This window comes from Pseudorasbora parva, chromosome 20 (genome assembly GCF_024679245.1).
Source record: "Pseudorasbora parva isolate DD20220531a chromosome 20, ASM2467924v1, whole genome shotgun sequence".
Lineage (NCBI taxonomy): Eukaryota > Metazoa > Chordata > Actinopteri > Cypriniformes > Gobionidae > Pseudorasbora > Pseudorasbora parva.
Genome location: NC_090191.1, coordinates 38,951,182 through 38,963,932, shown reverse-complemented (window position 1 = coordinate 38,963,932; position 12,751 = coordinate 38,951,182). Strand labels below are relative to the sequence as shown.

Sequence of the window (12,751 nt, the reverse complement as noted above, 5' to 3'; positions counted from 1 at the left end):
AAGGCATCATAAAGCTACGTCTTTTTTTAAATAAGTGACCTCTATTGGCGAAAAATTACATATTGTGCCTATAAATTGGTTTTCTACTATTAAAAAAATTGCAAGAATCAAAAACAGTTATTGCGATTGATGGCGGCGAACAGAGTAACTAACTAAATAAATTACACTAAACAATGTTGCTGAGCAGTTTTACTCTACATACCTGCCCATTTAGGAACCATATCTCAATCCCGTCTGTTTTGACATTCAAATTTTATGCTCATTGCCATTTTACTCACTAATTGTAAGTGTATTGTGTAGTTGACGAAGCTCACCACACGAGGGCGCAATTATAAAGCGTGTGCTCACATAAATCACCACCGAAGGTCATTTAGTTTTTACGGTCTGGTTCCTACTTGTCTGACGTGGTTTATGCAATTATTAAAAAAAAAAAAACATAACAATAACACATAAAACACTGAACGGCTTTATTTAAATGGGGATTTATTGAATTGATTGTTTACTTGTGAACTTACAGTCAAAGGGTGAAAATTATTATGGTATTGCTGAAATGCCACTTCTTTGGATATTTTTGGACCTTGAGGTGGAACTTGAACAGGTGGCTGCTTCAGCACAATTCAAACAAGTTTAAAAAAAGTATTTTGTATTTAAACAATGTGCTGCCCCAGTCGTACATCTACCACCTGAGAAGACATTTAGATGTTTGGTGAATATGTATCTGACAAGCTGATAAAAGTTGGATGGTAACAAACTACCGTAAGATATATTCAACGGCACTTTTAAATCCTACTACTCTTCCATATAGTCTTGACTAAAGTACTGCGAGGTAATGTGACTGTGGGCAGGAAAACAATGAAATCGTTTCATAACACACATTAAAATAATAACTAGGAGAAGTCAGACAACAGTTCAGCTAGACAACAACGAACAAATGAGGCAAGACTGTTCATGCAGACATCTGGAAATACACTTGCATGCATTTTCGCTTGTTAAAGGGCTGTCTGTCAGTAAAATAAATGTAAATGCAAACAGAAAACAGACATGCAGCCACCATGAAAACGCGTTCAATGATTCTGTGATATAGCAGCAACATGAAAACTGAAGGTATATGCAATAGCTCTTTTTTCATTTTTCTTTTTCTTTTAGCAGCACTGGAACAAGTTCAAACGTTTACACAGAAATAAAGGAACTGGTAAAAACTAAATTAACATAAGGATTGGATAGCACACAAACACACTGAAAACCAAATGTGTGAAAATGACTCAAAAAGAAGAAAATGAACATTGTTTAAAAAACACTTGTAACAAACGTAGTTCATTTGCATAGATGAGTTGGAATGGCACATTGGTCACAACACCTTATGTTTTAAGTAAACACATCAGACCTCAGAGTTACTTTTAGGTCCACTAATATAAAGAGAACTGACTTAAGAAATGCATTTTCAAAAGTGCAAGAACAAACTAATGAAGAAAGAGAAAGGAAATTGGCATAATGTTTCAAAATATCTTCTTCCTATAAATGAGAAAGTTCAAGTAGATGACAAATAAAATAGACTAATAAAATAAAGTGATTTAATAAAATTTGATGATGTCCTATCTATGCTGACATGAATTTAACACAACTAAAAAAAAAAAACACAACAACAACAAAAAAAAAACCATCAAACCTCCCAATTTCGATGGGAGCTGACTGTTAGATCAGTTTATGGTCTAAAAGTGTTGGTCTAAAATTAAAACTATAACCCGCAAGCACACCGAATATGGGAAACCAGCCCCAAAACAAAAATAACTTAAAAAGAAAAAACAATGCCAAAAAAATGAAAACCCTTGCCCTCCTCTTGTATATCAGTGATAACCAGCGAGAGTTGATATCTGAAAGTGCATTTGTCTCATGTATTTGCTAGGAAAGATTTTAAGACTCCCAAATTAATAAACCATAAATCCATGAATCCCATAAGTCCCTTCAGCATAGCGAGAGTCTCTTACCCACATGTGATGACGTTTTTAAACATGTCAAATGAGCGTAACTTAACTTTCAGACGATTCGATCGTTCCAGAAACCACCTGTCTATTTCAATCACGTGCAAAATCTTTCAATCCTTGTTCATTCACCTCTTTTCTTCCTTGTCTACTTCACCTTTACTCCATCTTCACTACATACTTAGTGTCTATCTAAAACCGTCCTGTGTGCTCATGAAGCTGTGCACAATGTCAAAATGCATGGATAGAAACTGTTTAATATATTCACATGCTTATTTTAAGCAATAACATTAATCTGTAAAATAATCCCTATGTTAATGGAGTACTTACTGTAAAGGAACTCATCTTACATTTCTATGATAAGAAAAATTATCCCACTTAAAGGACCTAAGGATCTCCCTGGCTGTCCTCTAGAATAGCTTTTCGTGGGATCACATCTGGATGTACCCTAAATAACCTAGTATATAAAAAAACGGCCTCTGGGAGTTACTAAAGCAATACATTCTATACGATATAAAGCATAATATTCTTAATAATAATGTATTATTCTTCTTCTTACTATTAAATAAACTATTAAATAAAAATATCAATAGCATTAATAGATACAGTTGCATATGATAGCCAATACAGATGTATGCTCTTTTTTAAGTAATATACCACATACTGCATTATTTAATCATGGTTTGAGGCCGATTCAATTTAAATTCAAGTATGTAAAACGCCACCGCCTGCAGATATGAGGCGGCAGCAGCAGCTGTTTAGCTCCTTTATTAAACGTCAAGCTTGTGTTTGTATAATATGCACATATGACCAAGACATCACAGTCACCTAATGTGGCTTTAAAATAAAACCTAAATACAGTAATGCAATAATAATTGAAATAATTGGCTGAGGAGGTGTGGTGGATAGGAACAGGAACTGACATCATAAATTAACATCACGGACATCTGTAGGGGTGCAGGGCAGGTTTTGAGGTTGCGTCCCTTTGCTGCTGGCTCTGCCCTCCTGCTGTTGTTGACTTTCTTTCAGGCTGCTGGTCAGTAACTGCTCAATCTGCTCTTGACATGATTTCAGACAGTCCTAGAAGAAATAGATGAAGTAGAAGTAGAAACCAGCGTATACCATGCACTACATACTGATATGCAGGACCAAAAATGTGCGTCATTTTCTAAATACTTCAATCACGCTGTTTTGCCAATTATTGGTGATGATTTGTCCACAATAGTCTATTATTGTTTGCACCGCCTATAGGGAATAGGTGGTGGTTAAAACAATACTTTTGCAAGTGAGTGTAAAGTTTCTCGGGGGAAAGAAATACTTTTGTGAGACAGTGTAAAGTTTCTCATGGAAAAGCAATACTTTTTCTGAGAGCGTAAAGTTTCTCGGGGGAAAGAAATACTTTTGTGAGACAGTGTAAAGTTTCTCATTGAAAAGCAATACTTTTTCTGAGAGCGTAAAGTTTCTCGGAGGAAAGAAATACTTTTGTGAGACAGTGTAAAGTTTCTCATGGTAAAGGAATACTTTTTCTGAGAGCGTAAAGTTTCTCGGGGGAAAGAAATACTTTTGTGAGACAGTGTAAAGTTTCTCATGGAAAAGCAATACTTTTTCTGAGAGCGTAAAGTTTCTCGGAGGAAAGAAATACTTTTGTGAGACAGTGTAAAGTTTCTCATGGTAAAGGAATACTTTTGTACGAGAGCGTAAAGTTTCTCGGGGGAAAGAAATACTTTTGTGAGACAGTGTAAAGTTTCTCATGGTAAAGGAATACTTTTGCGAAAGGCTGTAAAGTTTCTCGGAGAAAGCAATACTTTAGCTAGAGAACATAAAATTTCTTGTGGGAAAGCAATATTTTTGCCAGAGAATGTAAAGTTTTTTTTTTTGTGGGAAAGCAATTATTTTTCGAGAGAGCGTAAAATTTCTCGTGGGAAAGCAATTATTTTGCAAGATAACTTAAAATTTCTTGTGAGAAAGCAATACTTTTGTGAAAAAATGTCAAATTTCTTGTGAGAAAGCAATTATTTTTTGAGAGGGCGTAAAGTTTCTCCTGGGAAAGCAATACGTTTGCCAGAAAATGTAAAGTTTCTCATTGGAAAGCAATATTTTTTGCAAGGTAACGTAGTAAAGTTTCTCATGGGAAAGAAATACTTTTGCAAGAGAATGTCAAGTTTTCTCGGGAAGAAAGCAATATCTTTGTGAGAGACTGTCATGTTTCTCGCGGAAAGCAACAGTTTTGTAGCAGAAAAGTAAAGTGTCTTGGGGGAAAGCAAAGTTTTTCAGGGGAAGAGAATGTAAAGTTGCTCAGGGGAAAGCATCTCTGTTACTAACTACACTGAAAAAAAATGGTTTAGAATTTACTTTGAAACAATTTTCACTCAGAAATTGATAGCATATTGCCTGGTTTAAAAAGTGACTTCTGTGAGATTTGTGATGCATACATCACTACACTACTGGCAAGAGACAATAGTGTAGTGAAATTGAATGCCAAAATTTTGCTAATGTGACCGCACCTTAAGTTGGCAGTTCTTAGCCAAAATTAAGTTGCAAACTGGTTTAGGCTTTATGTCGACTTTAAAGTATCAAACAATAAAACATTGGCTTCTTGTGCATGTCTATTTCTGCAGTAATGTGGGAGGTCTGACGAAACAATCCCATATCAAACTCTCGTCTTTCTCAGGATAATTGAAACCTGACAAGCTCTTCTCTCTCTAAACCAAATGAGACGGCCACAACAGACCCTGTTGTCCTGACAACTACAGGCACAAGGAACGGTTGCTGACGGCGGCATGTGGTGTTTTTTCCAGAACTTAAGTTGGAGAAAAAAACTTAACACATTACATTGAGGAAAGACAAAGAATGTGTTCAACCTTATGAGTGTATGTGAGGAGTTTAAATGGGGCGTTCACTCTCTGGGTCTAATTCAAAAAAGTTTTACTGTGAGACTTTCAAAACAGCCTTAAGGCAAAATGTGTACGTTTGTGTTAGAGTGAGAGAGTGTGTGTGTGTGTGTAGCAGTGTGTGCTTTAATCCACAGAGGTGGTTGAGAGGCCTGTGTCTCGCCGCAAATATGCAGCTCTGAAAACACACCACCATTGTTGCATTGAACACACACTAACATTCATTCATAAAATGACATTTCTCAATTTCCATACCGTCATGCATGAATGTCCTGCACACGCACATGTACGCTAGTCCACCATTTGTGTCTCAAGAAAAATTGACTGTACACAAATTTAAATACGTACAGTCTTTCTCTTGAAAGACCATCTTCAATTTAATGTTCGATAAATGTTTTCTAGAGAGTCAGGAGCACATAGATAGGTTTATTTTAATGGCTACATGGATCACGACAGAGGATTATAGGTTTGTTCAGAGCATTTGACTGCAGGTTGTTTTGTAAGCAAGGTGCAGTGTTATGGAGAGTTAGCAAAGAAACTTTTTTTGAAAGATGAAGCAGATGTCTCAGAAAGTTTGAACATTGGTCAGGGGAGTCCGCTCTGTATTTTCTACCGCACAGGAGGCGTGATCAACGAGCATAGTTCAAATGACTCTGTACGCAATTGGATAGTCCTTCAAGCAATTAGATCAACGATCTGGGTGACAAACTTTGCAGAGCGAGGTGAAAACTTCTGGCAGTAAAGGCGTCAACAAACGTGTTGGTTTGTAGCACTGATCAGTGGTTTACAGAAGCAGCAATAGCACTGAGTGATTTTTGCAGATTGAACAACAACAACAAAAAACATGAAAGTGAGCAGTCTTTACACCCACTTGAGTGATTTGTTAAAATCACTAAAAGTAAATTGGATTGATTGGTTAAAAGTAATTGGATTGATGGTCATGTGAGAGACGCTTCTCTTTAGTTATCTTGTTAAACCCGCCAATAGAGCACCAGGTGGATAAGCGGGGATTTGGGATTGGTCCCCGCAGATTTGTAACGGAAACAGGATAAATGTACAGGTTTCCAGCCTGAGTTGCAGGGCAAAATCAAATCGCCGGCAGATTGGGCGAAATTTACCCAGTCTCAGACTGATCTCATAAAATGGCATATGTATGTTACGCCAATTCGTATGCCATTTTGGCGTGCTATCAATATGCATAATCACTTTTTATCAACGCCGTTTCATTCTATCCCCCTAGACTGCTCATACCCCTAAACCTACCCATCACACACACACACTCTGCCCCTGCCTCTAAACCTATCCATCACAAGAAACATTCAGCATTTTTACATTTTCAAAAAAACATAATTTAGTATGTTTATAAATCCATTTACCTTGTGGACACACATACACATAATAGTTAGTTTCGGCGTAGACATTTACACGCAATCACACGGCAAAAAAGCTCTGAGATGTGTCCTGCCCCAACTATATTCTTCAATAGGAAATACGTCAATACAGAAAGAAAAAAATGTTTTTCGCTAGCAAAATTTCACAGAACGAATGGATCACTATACAACTAAGAAAATAAACTTTAGCTAATCCTGGGTTAAACTAGACCTTAAAAGGTAATTTGCTATGTAGTACTAGGATTACTGAGATTTTGTTTCTTTTGTTACAGTACAAGATGTTGGGACACTTACCACCTCAGTGTGGGTGATTTTAGCCAGAAGCTCCATCAGATTGTCCCCCCACAGATTTTGGTTGCTCTGGTTGGGCTGGAGGCCACATACTGCTGCCCCCACACATCCTGTGGCGATCATGGAGGGAGGGTACATGGTGAAGCTGTGATCTGAGGAAAAAACAAACACGAGCACATCCCGAAACATCATTGACCTGGTCAGTAAGTTTCCTAGAACATTACTCACCTGCATGACACTTCCAAATAAATTCCAATGAAACACTTCTGATTATGCAATCGATGGTGTCTGAATGAGGAGGTCTTACTGCATCTTACATCTGTTTTGAATTCCACACAGACTTTAACCTGACGTTCACACGCTCTCCAGTTTCAGACCTGTTTTAACATCACTACCTCGCTTAAATCCTCCCGCAGCTGCGAATGGAAAATGAGGAGAGCCTTCCTTCTCCTCCCACCCCTTCTTCCTCCCTCCCTCCCTTCATCTCTCAAAGGGCTTTGAGGTTCCAGGAACTACTCCCCCTCTTCCTCTGCCTAAAGATCCTGAGAACGGGCCTTCGGTTTTCAGTCGGAGCGGAAAGCCTCTGCTATTCCATGCTCCGTTCGTTTAATCTGTTGGTGTTATCCTGGTGCTTATTTCAGATGCAGAGGATGCAACAGTCATCCCTGAATAAACACTACACTTGAGTGACTGCCGCAGCTGTGCAGTTAACCAGCATTCCTAACTTTAGAAAATTGTTAAACACGACGACAAAAACATTTGCAATAGTGCAAAAAAAGCTCTTCTCATGTTTGCTTGGCTTGAGTTCAGGCCTCAGCCTCTTGAACAGATGCAGGGCCGCAGAAACACACCCAGTTAAATTATACAACACTTTTATAGACGCAAATAACAAGGCGGGAAGCATCATAACACATTCTCATCATGCATTTCTAACACAGCCCGTCAGTTTCACTAAACAGACATATTTATGATGAATGCAGTGAATGTCACTCAGCTCTTACCTGTTGCACAGAGGGCAATGAAGGTCTGCGTGTGTTTGCGGATCAGCGACTGTCTGTCTTCGGGGAAGGGCAGTTTGTGCAGGATGTGTTCGATAAAGTCAAGAGGGGTGATGGCAGCCAGGTTCCATTTTAATTTACTTAGAACCACCAACTCCCACTCCAACAGAGAGACAGAGAGAGACAGAAACAGAACAAGATATAATGAATATGAGTGGCTGTGGCAGTATAGCATACAGTGATTATATTACGCACAATACACTATACAGGACGCAAAAAGTTATCTATGAGCTGGCCCAGATGACCTCAGGATGGTTTTTCAAAACTTTGGTGCAGATTTGGGCAGGTTTATATATAAAGGTCCTTTACATGCAATCTGCTGGCTATAACATAATTTACTACATGGCACAATCTCGTTGATCTTTAAAGGGTTAGTTCACCCAAAAAGTAATTTATGTCATTAATGACTCACCCTAATGTCGTTCCAAACCCGTAAGACCTCCGTTCATCATCGGAACACAGTTTAAGATATTTTATATTTATTCCGACAGCGTATCGAAGTGTATGCACACTATACTGTCCATGTCCAGAAAGGGAATAAAAACATCATCACAGTAGTCCATATGAGACATCAGTGGGTTAATTAGAATCTCTTGAAGCATCGAAAATACATTTGGGTCCAAAAATAACAAAAACTACGACTTTATTCAGCATTGTCTTCTCTTCCGCATTTGTTTTCAAACCTCAAATAAAGATTCAAACGGTCATGAATCAGCGGATTGATTAATGATTTGGATCGCCAATGTCACGTAATTTCAGTAGTTTGCCAGTCGTAAAGTCGTAGTTTTTGTTATTTTTGGACCAAAATGTATTTTCAATGCTTCAAGATCTTATTAACCCACTGATGTCTTATATGGACTACTTTGATGATGTTTTTATTCCCTTTCTGGACATGGACAGTATAGTGTGCATACACTTGGACACGCTCTCGGACTGAATATTAAATTTCTTAAAACTGTGTTCCAAAGATGAACTTGATATTACAGGTGTGGAACGACATTAGGGTGAGTCATTAATGACATCAATTTAATTTTTGGTCGAACTAATTAATAGTCAAGTTCAGTTTCACACTATATGATATCATGAATGTAAATATATAAATACTATGGTACAATAATGTATTCAGTACCACAGTATCAGAATCTAATGCCATCACATCAACATTGTTTGTCAATGGAAATGCATTAAACTCCTGATTTCAGGATTTCCCCCTAATGTATCAACTGTGCAATTGCAATCGTGTGTGGTAAAAGCTAATTACAAGCTATAGTCCAGACTGAAAGATGTTTAAATGCAAAGACATGTATTGGCTTAACACACAAAGTTGTGACATCACTCATAGGCTGTACTGGTATTTAAAGTCTAGGTTGTGTCATTCAACACATTCTCCAACTTGTGATTCTTCAAAACAGGAGAACTGAGTCAAGATGCCCTTTAAAAAGTTATCTTCCTTGCCCAAGGGACATCATAGCTGTAAAATGAATCAGGTTGTCATGTAAAGCTCCACCCCATGTCTTTATCTTCACCAACCAGATGCAGCATTCCATGCACACGCTCAACTTCCTTCCTCGCACGTGCCTGGCTGGCTTTGTTTCGCTTGCCGAAGCTGCTTTCTGAGAATCTCTCAAGACACGAGAGGAAACACAAGCCAAAGTGAGAAGCTCTGCACACTTATTGTGTGCGTGTTGATGAGTGAAGAGAGATGTGAACTTAGTGAAATCTCCGCTAAGAGGGGACAGTCCCTCACAAAGCGAAACCTAGCTAATCACCAAGATCAAGACTCCTACAGAAACCTCCACCTGGATGCTTCTGTCTGATAATAAAAATCCATACATCTGTGTTATACTCAAATTTCCACTGCAATTCATGGCTAAGCTTTTTGTTTTGACCCAGTTAGACCAGAATTTACCTACCTTCCTGTGCTCTCACTCTCCTCCTCGGTCGATAAACACACATAAGCTCATCCAAAAGCTCAAGAGGTCATTTCAATTCAGACTTTACCAGGGTTTTACCCTTTAGAATAGACTGTCTGATGGAAATAGAGCATCTTTGCCAATCTACACTCTTAAAGGGGTGGTTCCGTGTTTTTTTTTTCTAGGCTTGGTTGTTTATGGGGCGCAGTATAACATGTCTTAATAATTATTTTTTGTAAAAACGCTGTATTTTTCTTATTCCACACCGCTGTCGCCACTGTCCTTTAAATGGCTCGTTTGCTTCCTGCTTCTCTGAAGCCCATCCCTCCGAAAAACACAATGGTCTTAGATTGGTTAGATGGCCAAATTTTTGTTTCCTGTATTCTTATTGGCTGAAGTGCCAAGCATAGGTTAAGGCCACGCCCCTTCCCATTACGGGCAGAAGTCCCCTCTGCGAAGACTAGCAAGGGTTTATGATGTCACCAACCCAGGAAGAAGCTCGTTGTAGTCCAAACCGGCTGTTTTTGTAGGCAATAAACTGCCATAACTTTAAAAGACAATATCTCCGTTTGCATTGAACTTTCAGCGTGGTAACTTTGCAGATACTGTTTATGCTCAAGCAGCAACATTACACACTAACTAAAGTTAAAAAAGTGAAATGGCATGCAAACAGCCCTAAACATAAAGGTTCCAAAAGGGGGTTTTCACAATAATGCCATAAAAGAAGCATTTTCAGTGAACAGTTCAGTTTCTTAGTGTGGAATTTAATAATCGAAATAACCTTTTGTGCATTGGCAAGGTGTTAAGAGTTCTCCATTGAACCATAGAGGCCAAAAAAGAACGCATGGGAACCATTCAAAAGCATTCTCACGCTCATCAGAGATCTCTCACTCCAGCCACAGAGGCCAAAATCACAAGAGCATTTCATCTCAGCTCAAACCAGAAGACCCGTTTAATATAAAAAACAACCGTTAGGGGGCCAAGCAAACTCTAAACTCACTTCCCCAACAGTTTCATTTCTTAATTTCACAGTAATAAAAATATGATGAATCAGCAAACTACGGCTATATAATGTATTTAATCTTTTGTTTGAATAATACAAAATTACACCACAGATTGAAGACTTCTTGGCCATCTGCAGCTCTTACCAGCAGTTGTTGAGATGTAATAGAGTTGTCTGTGTACATGCAGAGCTTCCTGGCCGACAGCGGTTGGCATGCTTTTAATTTTGAAGCCAGGAAGAGACACACAGCCCCTAAAAGCTGCAAGAAACATTTTCTTGTAGGAACCGCAGCTAAAAATCTGTCCAGGTAGTTCATAGCCAAGGGGAAGACATCTTCTTCACATTTCTCCTCTTCACAAACCTACAGACACACAGAATTCATTCACAATGTGCATTGAACAACTTTTTTATTTAAAATGTTTATTATACACTTTTACTGATCCAGACCTTTATGTTCTTTTCAATATTATCTGATTATTACGTTTATATAGGTGATATTACATATATACACTTTGCTATCTATGAACTCTACTTTATGCAACATTAGGTTCAACTACAATATGTTCCTACTGTAACTCTTTTAATGACAAAGAGGAACTTTCCAGTGGTAAAGATCTTCATTCATTTCAGGCAGGGTGTGCTTTGAAACCAAATGACGCCCACACATGACTGCTTCGGTGATTCGTCACGTTAAAAAAAAAAAAGATCTAACACTCACTAATGTCAATGACAGCATATCATATCAAACATATGTATCGATCTAATTAAACTATATCCGACAATTATGTTGATTTGATGAACTGTAAAACATTTAAATCGACGATTCTCAATATGGCTGCACTTTCGCACCAAGCAACTCTTGAAATAAATTCGAAAAAATTACACAAACGCAAGAAAACATTTTAAAAAACACATGTAAATAAAGCACAGGCCCTCATCTGTCCAATAAAGCAAGTCTTGAAGAAAAACACAAACGCGTTTACTATTAAAATAACATGTAGGCTATTCTATATCACAAGGGGGTTGCGCTTCCTGCTGATTTCTTGATCAAAATTTCCTTGATAATGTTTGCACATCGATGAACAGATGACACATACTATGCATGTTATTTCTTTTATTTTAATTTTTTTGTTTGGAGAAATTGTTTTTGACTTTGCTTGTCTGCCAAAGTCCAGCGATACTAGCCAACACAATCTACATTACATAATAGTATTATTAGCAGGCTATAGGCATTACACACTCCAACAAAACAATTTCCAGAAATAAACCTTTAACTACAAACCTCCAGCATCCACGTCGAGACCATCCGCCTCATAAAAGGCTGAATATCTTTCTGGACACATTTAAAATAGGGTCCCTGCGGAACATATCTGTCCTCCACTGTTAGAAGACTTTGCAATACTCTTTCATCGCAGAAGATGTTGGGATCTCTCTGAGCTCGCATGATTGTGTCCTTTTCCAAGCAAAAAAGTTCCATGTTTGGGCTTTTCTCTGTGTTATAGGCTACCTAATATAACCACCTCACAGTGCCGGCTGCATGTGGCTATGCCTATGCCGACGATGATGTTCTTGCCTTATGCATCAACAGAAGTCTTTTAAAACTCTCACTTTTACATCACGGAGGCTGCAGGCAGGCACGAGTCTTTCTTTCTGAACTACAGACTACAGATGAAGCAGATCAACTATATGGCTGAATCTAAAATGACCACCCAAAAGGCAAGGTCGGTCCCTCCTCCTCCTCCCCAATTCACGTTGCAAAAATGCTCAAATTATCTTCTTCCTGTTCAGCCATGGCACATGCATGCATTCTAGTCAATATTTTATTAAACTATACTCAACCACCCGTGCAAAATACATTTATAGCACTGAAACATGTCCCGGAAGAGATAATTATAGTGGGGTTTTTTTTACACGCATGACATAGCCTGCTTGACACATGATATGATTTTTTCCCCCTGATTATAATTTCCCCTCACGTGTTGATGCACATGCAATGCTGCCATTTACTAGTTAATTGAATTACCCCTTTCGTATATTTTTACCCTGAATGCTAAAAAATAAATGCATTGTTTTCACATATAGAAAAATGCTGGGTTAAAAACAACCAAAGTTGGGTTGAAAATGGACAAACCCAGAAATTTGGTTGTTTGTATGGTTCCATTCACTGGGTTCAAACAACCCAATTTCTGGGTTTGTCCATTTCCAACCCAACTTGGGTTATTTTT

General features: G+C 38.2%; 1 protein-coding gene across 1 annotated transcript; it reads right to left on the bottom strand.

Annotated features, from left to right (window-relative positions):
• Positions 1-450: 450 nt before the first annotated feature.
• Positions 451-12,373, bottom strand: ccnd2b (cyclin D2, b). The gene is made up of 5 exons (XM_067427213.1): positions 11,809-12,373; positions 10,674-10,887; positions 7,554-7,715; positions 6,556-6,704; positions 451-3,059 (listed from the first exon to the last, which is right to left on the bottom strand). The coding sequence occupies exons 1-5, from the start codon at positions 12,001-12,003 to the stop codon at positions 2,904-2,906; spliced, it is 876 nt and encodes a 291-aa protein (XP_067283314.1). The 5' UTR covers positions 12,004-12,373; the 3' UTR covers positions 451-2,903.
• Between the last annotated feature and the right edge of the window lie 378 nt (positions 12,374-12,751).